This window comes from Zingiber officinale, chromosome 5A (assembly GCF_018446385.1).
Source record: "Zingiber officinale cultivar Zhangliang chromosome 5A, Zo_v1.1, whole genome shotgun sequence".
NCBI classification, from domain to species: Eukaryota; Viridiplantae; Streptophyta; class Magnoliopsida; order Zingiberales; family Zingiberaceae; genus Zingiber; species Zingiber officinale.
Window position 1 is genome coordinate 105,124,247 of NC_055994.1, and position 12,829 is coordinate 105,137,075.

The following is a 12,829-nucleotide window of genomic DNA, read 5'->3' on the forward strand; positions in this document are numbered from 1 at the left end:
ACATGATCATCTATAGAAAACTCTAAAGGTCTTCGTCTCCGATCTGTATAGCTTTTCTATCGGTCCTGGGCTTCTGACATTCTGCGTCTAATGGTGTCTACCAACTCTGCATCTCACTGAATACGTTGTGGGCCCAAGACTTATGATTCTCTAGCCTCTTCCCATAAAGTAGGCGATCTACATGCTCTGCCATCCAAATGGTGCCATCTGAATCGCTGAGTGATAATTGTTGTTATATGCAAACTCCACCAAGTGCAAATGATCCTCCCAGCTACCGCCGAAGTCCATAACACAAGATCTCAGTAGATCCTCCAATGTCTAGATAGTACGCTCTGACTGCCCATCGGTCTGAGGGGGAAATGTTGTACTAAAACGGAGTTCCGTACCCATGGTCTGCTGAAGACTCCGCCAGAATCAAAAAGTAAATAGTGGATCTCTATCTGATATAATACTCAGAGGTATATCATGCAATCTGATGATCTCTCTGCAGTATAACTCTGTCAATCGATCCAACGAATCTGTCCTACGGATCGATAAAAAGTGTGCAGATTTAGTTAACCGATCAACGATTACCCAAATCACATCATGTCCCTTCCGGATCCGGGGTAGCCCTACCACAAAGTCCATCGTGATATGCTCTCATTTCCATTTCGGTATTTCTATCTTCTACAGTAAACCAGTTGGTCTCTGATGCTCCGCCTTTATCTGCTAACAGACCAAACATTGCGCCACAAATGTCGCAATGTCCTTCTTCATGCCATTCCACCAGTATGATCGTTTCAGATCCCTGTACATGCGAGTACCTCCTAGATGAATCGCAAATCTAGATCAATGTGCTTCCCGTAGCAAGTCCTCCTGAACAGGATGCAACTTGGGAACACATAATCTTCCACAGAAATACAAAATTCCACTATCATCACAGGTAAACTCTGTCTATTGTCCTGAGATAATTCTGCTACGTAAAAACTGTAGATGCTGATATGTAGCCTGAACCTCTTTGATACGCTCCACTATAGGTGACTGGGCAACCATGGTGACTAGCAGGCCTCGCTCTGTCTATGCTTGCTCCATCAACCCCAACTTAGAGAAGCTCTGTATCAATTCTGTAACCATCACTCGGTGGCAAGCCAAAACATCTCGGGATTTCCTGCTTAAGGCATCGGCCACTACGTTGGTTTTTCCCGGGTGATAATTAATTGTGCAGACATAATCTTTCAAGAATTTCATCTATCTTCTCTGTCGCAGGTTTAGTTTCTTCTGGATAAACAAATACTTGAGGCTCTTATAATCTGTGTAAATCTCAAAGGTGATCCCATACAAATGATGTCGTTAGATTTTCAGTGTGAAAACGATAGCTGCCAACTTCAAATCATGGACTGGATAGTTTCTCTCATGATCCTTTAGCTGACATGAGGCATATAACACCACTCGCTCGTGTTGCATAAGTACTGCCCCTAATCCCTGATATGATGCATCCGTGAAGAGTACAAATCCATCCACGCCAGAGGGAAGCACTAATACTGGTGCAGTAACGAGCCTCCACTTAAGCTCCTGGAAACTCTTCTCACAAGACTCTGTCCGGCTGAATTTCTCTCCCTTCCGGGTTAGTCGTGTCAACGGTAGGGTCATGCTAGAAAAACCTTCGACGAACCTCCGATAATACCCGGCTAATCCCAAGAAGCTACGAATCTCCTGTACCGTCTTCGGCTGCTCCCAGCTAGTGATGGCCTCAGTCTTCTGTGGATCAACTGATATGCCTCTGCTGGAAACGATGTGCCCAAGAAATCCCACTGAAGGTAGCCAAAATATGCATTTACTAAACTTCGCATAAAGGTGTTCTCACCGTAGCATCTCCAAAACTATGTGAAGGTGTCGCTTGTGTTCCTCCTCAAATCGGGAATATATCAGAATATCATCAATGAACACAATGACAAACTGATCCAGGTACTCAAGGAACACTCTGTTCATCAGATCCATTAACACTGCTAGAGCATTGGTAAGCCCAAATGGCATTACCAAGAACTCATAATGACTATAACGAGTGCAAAATGTTGTCTTCGGAATATCTACATTTCTAACCCTGAGCTAATGATAGCCTGAGCGCAAATCAATCTTAGAATATACACAAGTATCCTTCAATTGATCAAATAAATCCTCTATACGTGGTAATGGGTATTTATTCTTAATAGTCATCACATTCAGCTGTCGATAATCAATACATAATCTCAGTGATTCATCTTTCTTCTTAACGAAGAGTACTAGGGCTCCCCACGGAGAAACACTGGGACAAATAAATCCTCTGTCCAACAGCTCCTGCAACTGAACCTTCAGTTCCTCTAACTCTTTTGGCGCCATGCGGTAGGGGGTCTTGGATACCGGTGAGGTTCCCGGAACCAACTCAATCGTAAACTCGACTTGCCTTTTCGGAGGCAAACCGAGAAGTTCATCAGGGAACACCTCTAGAAATTCTCGAACAATAGGAACGTTCGAGAACGGTGGTAATGCATCCGAACCAGCTTTAACCATGGACTGCAAATATCCCTGACAACCCTGTGACAATAATCTCCTCACTTGCATTACTGATATGACTGATATTTCATCACCCCTGATCCCAACGAATACCCATGATGGTAGACCAGGAGGTCAAAAAGTGACTACTCTCGCTCTGCAATTGACTATGTCATGGTTCATGGCCAGCCAATCCATGCCCAATATAATGTCAAATTCCACCATTTCTAATACCTGCAGATCCACCATAAGAGTCTGACCATTGAAGTCTAAAGGGCATCCCTTGACTTCCAGACTAATACTTAGTACCTCACCAGATGGTAGAGATACTGTTAACCCATGAGTCCATCGAATAGGCAGCCTCCCGATTTTACCCAGAAACACCTGAGATATAAATGAATGGGAACTACCAGTATCTATCAATAGATTTGTAGTAAATGCATAACTGAAATAGTACCTCAGAAAATCGATCCTTCAACCCACTGTGCCTCCTCCCATGTGACAGCATAAACACGCCCCACCTCTGAGCTCGACTGTGACATACCTGGGGTGGTCTGCGCTGGAATCGGAGGTGCGGGAGCCGGCTGTTAATACTGAGACTGAGGCTGCTGCTGATATGTTGAATAAGGCTGAGGTGGATGAAAATCTTGCTATACTGGAAATACCTGATGAGAAGATACTACGGCAGAATACTGCGTAGTCGCTAGTTCTTGACCCTGGATATGATATATCTGTCCCTGAGAAGGCGGCGGTCGCTGCTAACGTGGAGCACTCTGTGTCTTCTGAGATCTTCTCTGTGGTCGTGACTGTGAGGGTTGTTCCTCCTGAGATGTAACTTTAGGAGCCTCCAACTGTGCTTTCAGAGTACAATTCTGACTCTCATGCCCTGGACGTTTACAGTAGAAGCATATAGAATGATCCAATGGACAGGTGTTCCTGGTGTGACTCTTGGAACCACACTGAAAACACATGGTTCCACCAAAGTCCTTCCGGTCATGATGAGAGGAACAAGAACCTCCATCCGATGTTCGCCCCATCTTCTAAGGCCAAGAAGATCCTCCGGGAGTAGTTCGCGAACTATGGCTCCTATTTCCCCTCTTCTGAGACAACTGTTTATCATTACCTTTCTCTTGAGCCACCTGCTGCTGCATCATCTCGATAAACAGCGCACAATCCAAAACCTCTCGGTAGGAGCTACCCGGAAATCCGGACATCCAAAGCTGAATGTATGCTGCAAGACCCTGGGTAAACTGCTGCATACGATCATAATCTTGTGCCACTAAGTGAGGACAAAATTCAGCCAGTCTACAGAATTCTGCATTGTACTCCATCACTGATCGATCACCCGGCTTGAGATTCAGGAATTCCTGACGTCGAAGTAAACAGAATGTGGCTGGAAAATATTGTCGCTCAAAAGCATCTCGGAACATCGACCACATGATGTGATGCTCCCCAAAGATCTTCTTCTACATGTCCCACCATGTGAGTGCCTGATCCCGGAGGTGATACGCTGCCAGTTCCACTTTCTCCTCATCCGTATAACTCATGTACCCAAATTGCTCTCCAGATTCTTCAACCAGCTACGAGCAGCCCAAGGATATGCTCCTCCCTGGTATAAAGTAAATTTGTCCTTAACGGACCTCGCCAGTAACAATATACAAGCTCTATCCCTCATCCAATCTGTAGTAACAGGTGCATGTTCTACTGATGGTACCACAGAAGGAATCCCCTGTGGCTGAAATCCCTGATCTCTGATAGGTGGTACAACAGAAGGAATTTCCTGAGGCTGACGCCCTTGCTCTCTATTAGGAGTCGGATGGCCCTGTCCCCGACTAACAGTTTCAACATCAGTTGGATCCTTAGAAGAATCCGCCTCCTGGGTCACTAGTTCCAGCTCCCTAAACTCGGTAGGTTGTTCCCGTGGTCGTCCCGGACCATGGCGAGAACCAGCTACCGGCCGACCTTGTCTCATACCTGATATCAACAACTAGTAAGTACTACCAACAATATATGATTATACTTACAAAACTTACATCCAATAACTTGGAGGTGTTCCGCCACTGCCTGGTCCCAAATCCCAAAAAGTCACTTCGAAGAATTAAATCACGGAAAATCAAAAACTTGCAAAATAGGCATCGTAAAACCTGTGGCTCTGATACCAATAAATTGTCACGCCCCGAGAGTAATGTTGTCCGACGAAAATCAGGCAGCACCTCCTCTATAGCGGTGACAAATGAAACCAATATACATAGCCGACAGATATACATATGCAAAGCACAGCCAACACGGCTGGAATAAACCATAACCACGCAGATAATATGCATGCCACACGGCTGCAAAATCAAACACAGCGCAAAACATATAACAAACACAAAATAACAAAACTACACACCATCAACCGACCCAGCTTGACTCTTCGACAAAAACAAAACCAAATACAAGTTAACACAAAGTCCACAATGAGTTATTACAATACCAAGTTCACAAGTTCAAATCACAACAAAACGATAAACCAAAACCAGAAATTCATCCTCAGAAGTGACGTGGGGTCGGTAGTCAGGATCCTCCTCCAAGTGTACTAGCATCATCTACAGGCTACCTGGTGAAATAACCAGTTTACGGGGTGGTGAGTATTAAAACTCAGCGGGTAATAGATAGATAGTGCACAAGTAAATAAAGAGCCAGGAATACAACAGGATACCGTCTCGGAAAGATAAATAGCAGATACTACTGTGTAAACAAAGTGTGTATATCCATACTTGATACCATATCCTAGGCTAGTAGTATAAGGTCAGAAGTAACACAAATTGCTACAATACTGTTCATAACTACCAATATCACATGTAAGGTATACTGTCAAAGTAAATAGTATCCAAGCATATATAACAGGTATGTGGTAACAGAGCTGCATAAGTAAGCATATAACAGCATAATCAAGTATAACAGAAAATAGCGTATGCACGGATTGTCACTCCCGCCCACCCCTATAGTATCATGACCCCAGTATGGTCGAGAGGTCGGGACAATGACAGACTATACACCACTCCAGCTACCACTACTCACGAGTGGCCGAAGGGACAGCTGCATAGTAGCTAAATAGCTACGTCTGCGACGAGGATCCCTGCTGCCCACGACTCTAGCTATCACTACCCATGAGTGTGCGAGTGGGGGGCACGACAGGACAAGAGGCACGCTCCAGCTACCACTACCCATGAGTGGCCGAGCGTGCGGCCCAAGCCAATGACCCTCTCAACGACAAGGGAGACATGATCGTCGACATGCATTCTATGACATGATGCATATAATGCAACAATCATCATATATATATAACAGAAATCAGGTATGCTACATGAAGTCGCATGCTCAATACGGAACGTAAATAAACAGTAGTCAAAACAGGTAAGCATGGTGTCTAGTATCTGCTAATTATCAGGAAATACAACGTGAGACTGTATAGATACAAATTCGAGCATCATGAAGATTGAGTGGATAAAGTATCAAGCACAAGAAAATAATATGAGTGGAGTCAAGGTAATTACTACATTTATCTGAAACCAACTCCTACACTAAGATCAATAACTAAAGAAATAAGTAAAGAAGTACCCGCCTCTAAATGTAGGCTGAATCCGATGTCACTTCGTCACGACACCTGCCTCGATCAAAGTCCTACGTCAACGTAATCAATTTTAGCTAATCCAATATACGAAACAGATAATTAATCTGGCTCATTCATTACCCAAATAAATCCACACTAATCTACCCAAACACGAATACATATGCCTAATTTACACGACACCGTTAGGGTTACTAAATCATGAGTTTATTCCCTACATACAACATAACATTAATACTGATTCGATCCATACTAAGTGTTCATAACTCAACACTTTACTTCTACTATAACCTCACCTCGGATTGACCCTCCTGCCCGAAGCTACTATTTCTGGCACAAGCACAGTGCTCCCTGCTGCCAACAGATCCACAATTGGAGCCTCTCCAAAACTACAAACAGATGCAATTCACTCTAATCAGCACATGAGTCATACTGAACCCAGCATCTAGAACTAGTGATCTACAATCTAATGTTATAGATACCTTATCTATTGCCTCACCATCGGAAATCACTTGTTGAGGATGCCCGCTGGACGATGATAGTTTGTTGCTGGAGATCTTGGCTTACTTAGTCAAATTGATCAATGTTGAATGTTGATATGAGGATAATTACATTAGTAATTTAATGAGAAGAAAACTAGTAAATTATCGTTAGGACACTAGGCTACAAAATAGGAACCCAAACAACATTTAAAAAAAAATTATATCTCTTGTGCGAGTATTTTTTATTCTCTTTTCTATTTTATTACTTACTAATCTTTTATAGATAAGCACACAAACGGACACCACGAAGAAAAGCACGGTTCACTTCCCTCTAGTAACGTCAATCATCCCAACAAATTTTATCGTGTAGTGTTACATTCATTATCCAATTATTTAGTTTAAATAACACACAATTTTTTGAGCAAGAAGTCAATGCATGACGAGGTGATTCACTTGTACCAGTGCTCTCGTTAATTCATTTTTAGGTTAATATTGAGGAAAAAAATCATAGATGACTTAGATACGGTGAATTTCGATCTATGATTTAATATGATAACATCTCTCTTTTAATTATCGCACCGACCCGAAGGACTCGGAGGAGGAAGTCAAAGCTCTTTGACAAACGAGTTACGTACATTTATTATCTTGTTCATTTAATTTAAATAATCACTCAGCCTCTTAAGAGTTTGGAACCGAAGATTTATAATATAAGTATTCCATTCTTATTAATTTAATTTAAGTAATTATATAATTTCTTCAAGTGCGAAACAAAAACTATATAGTATAATTTTTTAATGGTCGTTGGGACTATACGGTTGGCTGGTAGCGACGAAATATCGGTGATGGTCAGATAGACGGTGATGTGGATGGCTGGTGATGTGGTTGGCTGTTGAATGAGGAGAGATGTGTTTAACGGGCAAAATCATGAGAGGAAAAGGCCTAAAAATAAAAAATAGAAGGTAGAGTGGTTTGTTAATAATTTTTTCGCAAATAAGTCCTTATAATTTGGTCCCACTAAATGAATACTATAAGAGGTAAGCTATTTCATAAGGTAGGGTAGGACTAGTTCATCTTTGAGCACCTTGGCAGTTCTTGTTGGATCATAGTCCATTGTTTTATTGCAAACATCAAAATCATAATGTCATAATTGCGATGTGTGACTTTGAGGATATTACCAATTGTAAAGAAGACTCCATCCATGATAATAAAAAAAAAAATTCAACACAAAATAATTGACAAAGCAAGATATAAATGAACCCCTATCCAATTATTTATGAAGCAATAATAATTTATTTACTAATTCATCCACCACCCTTGTTATGATGCCAACCACTTTGGTGGTGCCTTTGACTCCCAAAGGTTTGTCGATCGACAACCCCTCCTCCGAAGCGACAAACAATGTTGAAACTCATGGGTAATAATAAAAAGAAAAGCCCTTTACGAAGATAATTAACATATTATTATGATTATAAAGATTATTAGGTTAATTGTAGAATTAAGTCTCTTCCATTTGATTTGGGAGGGCAAAAAATAAAAACTTTTCACTTCGACTTGTTTCTCTTAAGCGATTTATCCTTTCACGACATTAACATCAAACGTTTTATAATTGTGTACACCAACTTTGAAGTTGAAAAAAAAATCATCTACCGAACCTATCTTGTCATAAACAACACTAACTCAAGAATTTCTATATTTTTCTTGCTTGAATTTAAGAGCCTCTAATTAATTATATGACGTCAAATGTCTCATGCTTCACACATGATGGTGTGAATCATACGCGATATGAGTTACACATATTTTAAAGTATCAAGCGGTTGAATTATACTTTGATTTTGTTAAAAAGATTATATATTCAATGTATCACATGTATATGGAATTTTATAGTTTCCTATGGTTGATGTATCTAAATAATGTTTTTATTTTTAAAATAGCTTTTAGGTTTTTAAAATTCACACTTTGAATTATGTTAATTTGTAAAATTTTCTAAATTATTAAATTAAATTTTGATAACGAAATAATATTGGATTGGGCCAAGACCAACTTGCATATTTGTGGAGTTCAAGGGGGAGATGATTAATTATTTGCATAAATATTTTGATGATATTTTATATCACAAATGAGTTTCTTGACAAATATATTGTAACTCTACTTTCTGTAGTGCCAACAAAAATATTTGGTGTCGGGAAGACATTTGTTCGTCGATCTCTCTACAAAAGAAGGATCTTTAATTACTTGTATCATTAGAGCTATGTTTACTCCGAAGCACGATGATACAATCGAAATATTTTTCCTTATTTACATGAGCAAAAATAAAGGATAGATGGATTTCAAAACAATCAACTCATTATTTTTATCTCTATTTTTCATCCTTTCGAAAACGAACGGAAGTGAGCTAGCCATCTCAAAATCCCCTTTGCCTTCTCTAGGACTCTTCGCTAGAGCACTCCGCCTGCAACACCGCTTCCCCATTCCAAAATCGATCCGATCATCGCCGCCTCCTCTCGCTCCTTCAAGATAGACGTCCTTTCCCTCAACTCCGAATTAGAGAGGTACGATATACCTCCTTCAGGTACTAGGAGAATCATGAAAGTAACTCGTCTTCTTTTCTCAGATCCATTGCCATTGTTTGCATCGTCCTCCCCGCTTGAAGAGTCGATGACATCGGGTCCTTGAAAAATTGACATCTTGTCTTATCCTCGCCGAACTTCTCAACATTCTAGGCGAATTGAGATCAACCGACATGGAACCTTCCGATTATACAACAGGATTCAATACAGAGATGTCGAATTTCTCCAATTTCATCATCTTCCTCTTACTTCTCTAACAACCAAAATCTAACTGGTTGATCACAATACTAGAATCAACGAACTGCTCGCCAATGTAGGTCCCCGTGAAGATGCCACCTAACAGACCTCCCAAGGCTGCTGCCCGCGGGCAAAACCGTCGCTAGACAAGGAAGATCCATGGAGCTTGTCGATCGGAGTTGTAATCGAAGAGAGCGGCCTCTCTCTCTCTCTCTCTCCTGCAGCCACAGCAAGTCCGAGCTTCAGGTCCAGCAAAGGTGAAATGCACAGATAAGATGAGGAAATGAGAAGGAGTATTTTGTGGCCATAGTACTTTCACCTGTGTAGAGGCTAGCGAAGAGCGAGAGGGCCTTGGAGTGCTCGCCAGTGTGTGCAGTGAAAAGGAGCATATCTAAGGTGACATTGTCGGCATCCATGAGCATGAGCTCGGAGTGAAAGGTCACAAGCCGTAGATTCCTTTCCCTCCTTCTTTGTCGTTTCCTTTCTTTTATCTATTTTCCTTTGACTTTCTCTTCTCTTCTCTCGAGAATAATTTTCCATGGATGATTACTTTCCTTTTTACATCCATGCTTCAGAGTAAACATAGGATAAGTCTAAGAAGAAATTATCAACTTGGAATTCCCTCTTATTTCACAACTTAAGTAAGCGTTTATTTGTAGAGACCATAGAAAGAAAAGGATATGCACCTTCTCATTTTTTTTATAATCTAGGCATCCACAACTTTAGTGTTTATTTGTAGAGACCATAGAAAAAAAAAAAAAAGATATGCACCTTCTCATTTTTTTTATAATCTAGGCATCCAACTCTTACAATCCGACTAAGCCAATCCAGTCCCACAAACATTTTCCATCAACCACCAAAAAAAATCAAAAAGTACAAATGAATTCTAACGAACGATCCAATGTCACAAATAATTTGAATTCCTCAAGTATAATATATCCTGGATAAAATTTGAACGTTTGTTATCTAAGGAGCTCATTCTATCACTTACCATCACACCGTAACCTCGAGAGCAAGTGGACATTCTCATATATTTTTTTAAATAATCCAAGTATTCAACTATTTGAACCAATTAATCCTAAATGTGATCGGTCTAATTCCACAAAAAATTTCCTCCGGCTCATCATTCCACAACCAACATTCTAGGATTATCTCCCCACTAAAAAATATATTCTCATACATGATTCTTGTACTTGTTTATCATCCACTTAAAGTGACTACCCATGCTAGCTAGGTAGCCATGTTATTTTACTAGTGGATCAAGGATGGATATCTATTTATAACTCCACTAGATCAAGGGATCTAGCGGAGTGCAATGATTTGAAATTCTACCACGTTGTGCCATTTTAAAACTTCCATTAAGACGAAGGGATGCACGAGAAGATCAAGAAAACACCTAGGCACTCAACATACAAAGGCAAATTGATCTCATACTTGTTCACAAACCTTTCCCACAATTACAGGTTTCTTATAGTTACACAGTTAAATGTTTGTTCCTCTCCCATTGCCTTTGTGTGGGCAATGACAACTAGCTAATCAAAAGAAAATCAAGCAACAAAGAGTTTTTGATTGATTATATCACATATCCTGATTGCTACATTAATTTGATGTATGGTAAATCTCTACACACCAGAAGCAGGTATCACGAGTCGAAATCGACAAGGAAACCAAAAAAAACAATTTACAAATTGCTTCTTCCATTCTTCGCCTCCATTCTCGATTCAATTCAATATGAATCTAACAAGAAAAATATGCAACAAGAGGCAAAGAACTACTGCGACAACGGTAATACCGTAGCATTCAGCAAAATGCAGCAAGCCATTAACCGCACCGTCATGATCGTTATATCATGTTTAAGAAAACAACAGGGAAGAACAGAAAGAAGGCGAACATATCATTTACCACATAACGTCGGCACGATTTATTATATCATTTACCACACATAACGCCGCGAAATTCTCAGGCGTAGGGTGCCTTGTCAACGCCCTCCTGGGGGCGGAACCACACAGTCTGCTCCGCGTCGGAGGTGCCGCTCCCTTCGGTGACCGCCGGGCTCCCCCCGCTGCCGGCGGAGGCCGACTCGCCGCCGTCGTCAGTGGGGCCGAAGACGCCAGTGGTGGGGTGCGGTCCCCAGTACTTGTCAGAGCTGCGGGAGTCGATCACATGGTCCGGCACCACGGTGGGGCGCGCCTGCTCGTCCACGTTCTTGTCGTACGACGACTGGTGCACTGCCCTGGCCCTGTGTAAAACAAATCACAAGTAAGAACGTGTCAGCCAGATGTGGCCTAGGGGCAGCCTTTCGCTATCCGGAGGTTGCAGACGAGTAATCTGGGGGTGCATTATCAGTGTGCTTCCCGTCGATGATGATCTAGACGGTCCGTATTCTACGACTCGTATCGTACGAATTACTTTGGAAAAGCAAAGAATTCTTACCGGGGCACGCAGTGGAACACACAAAAGCAACCCACCAACAACTGCCAGCCCCGATACCCTAATTTTTGTTTTATTTTCGAGGAAGAAGCATATGCAAATGGATATTCGATGGATCAGAATCATCAGATGCAATGCACAGTATACGATCAAAGCACTATATCAAAACCAGAGAAAAATCCATCTCCAAGTAGAAAAGTTTGATCTACTCTAGTACCGATTTGATAAAGAATAAAAAAAAATGTTCTATCGGGCAAAACTGAAGCAGAAGAAAAAGATGGATAACTACAACAGCGGATCGACTCGAGCAAGAAGTACCTCGAAGAAATCGCCGGAGCGGCCCAGATCTGGTGGAGGAATCGCTTCCCGTGGTGTGCAGCGACTGAGCGCCCCTTCAAGTAGGCTGCCATGGAAGGAAGTGAAGGGAGGAAAGGAAGAGCACTGCGATGGATCGGCGATGGAAGAGCAGGAAGGAAAAAGGGCATCTAGAGCGGCATCTGGATATCCTCTTCCTTCTCTCGTAGACTAATATAAAGAAGGGGGAGAGCCCAGTGACACGGTAACAGTGACGGACGGCTCCGGCTCGTGCCGTTAACAACCTCACCTAACCCTTCTCTCTTGAATCGACGTCCGTCCCGAGTAACAACTAACGGTCTCGGCTAAAATGACGGCAACGGCCTCGAAAGAGAAAAAGAACTGAAAATAAAATATTGAACAATTTTTGGATTGTTATGAATAGGAAATTAATATTTGGGTAGAGATCTCTTTTAAAAACTATTTACTTTCTTTTTAAAACTTCTATAATAATTGAAGATAACGCTTCAAGTATTAATAAAAAAAATTTGCCTCCCCTCCGTACCCATCGACTCTTATTGGTCGCTTACATTGTTTCTGTCTGTCGCTGTCAGGTAGAAGCATTTTCTGTTACACGGCAAGGATTCAGATGGGCACACCGGATAAATAACAGACTGTAACTGCTATCATGGCTACTA

The 12,829-nt window shown here is 41.5% G+C and overlaps 1 protein-coding gene across 1 annotated transcript; it reads right to left on the reverse strand.

Annotated features, from left to right (window-relative positions):
* Positions 1-11,206: 11,206 nt before the first annotated feature.
* On the reverse strand, positions 11,207-12,408 carry LOC121981319 (late embryogenesis abundant protein At5g17165-like). The gene is made up of 2 exons (XM_042533773.1): positions 12,156-12,408; positions 11,207-11,646 (listed from the first exon to the last, which is right to left on the reverse strand). The coding sequence occupies exons 1-2, from the start codon at positions 12,320-12,322 to the stop codon at positions 11,367-11,369; spliced, it is 447 nt and encodes a 148-aa protein (XP_042389707.1). The 5' UTR covers positions 12,323-12,408; the 3' UTR covers positions 11,207-11,366.
* Between the last annotated feature and the right edge of the window lie 421 nt (positions 12,409-12,829).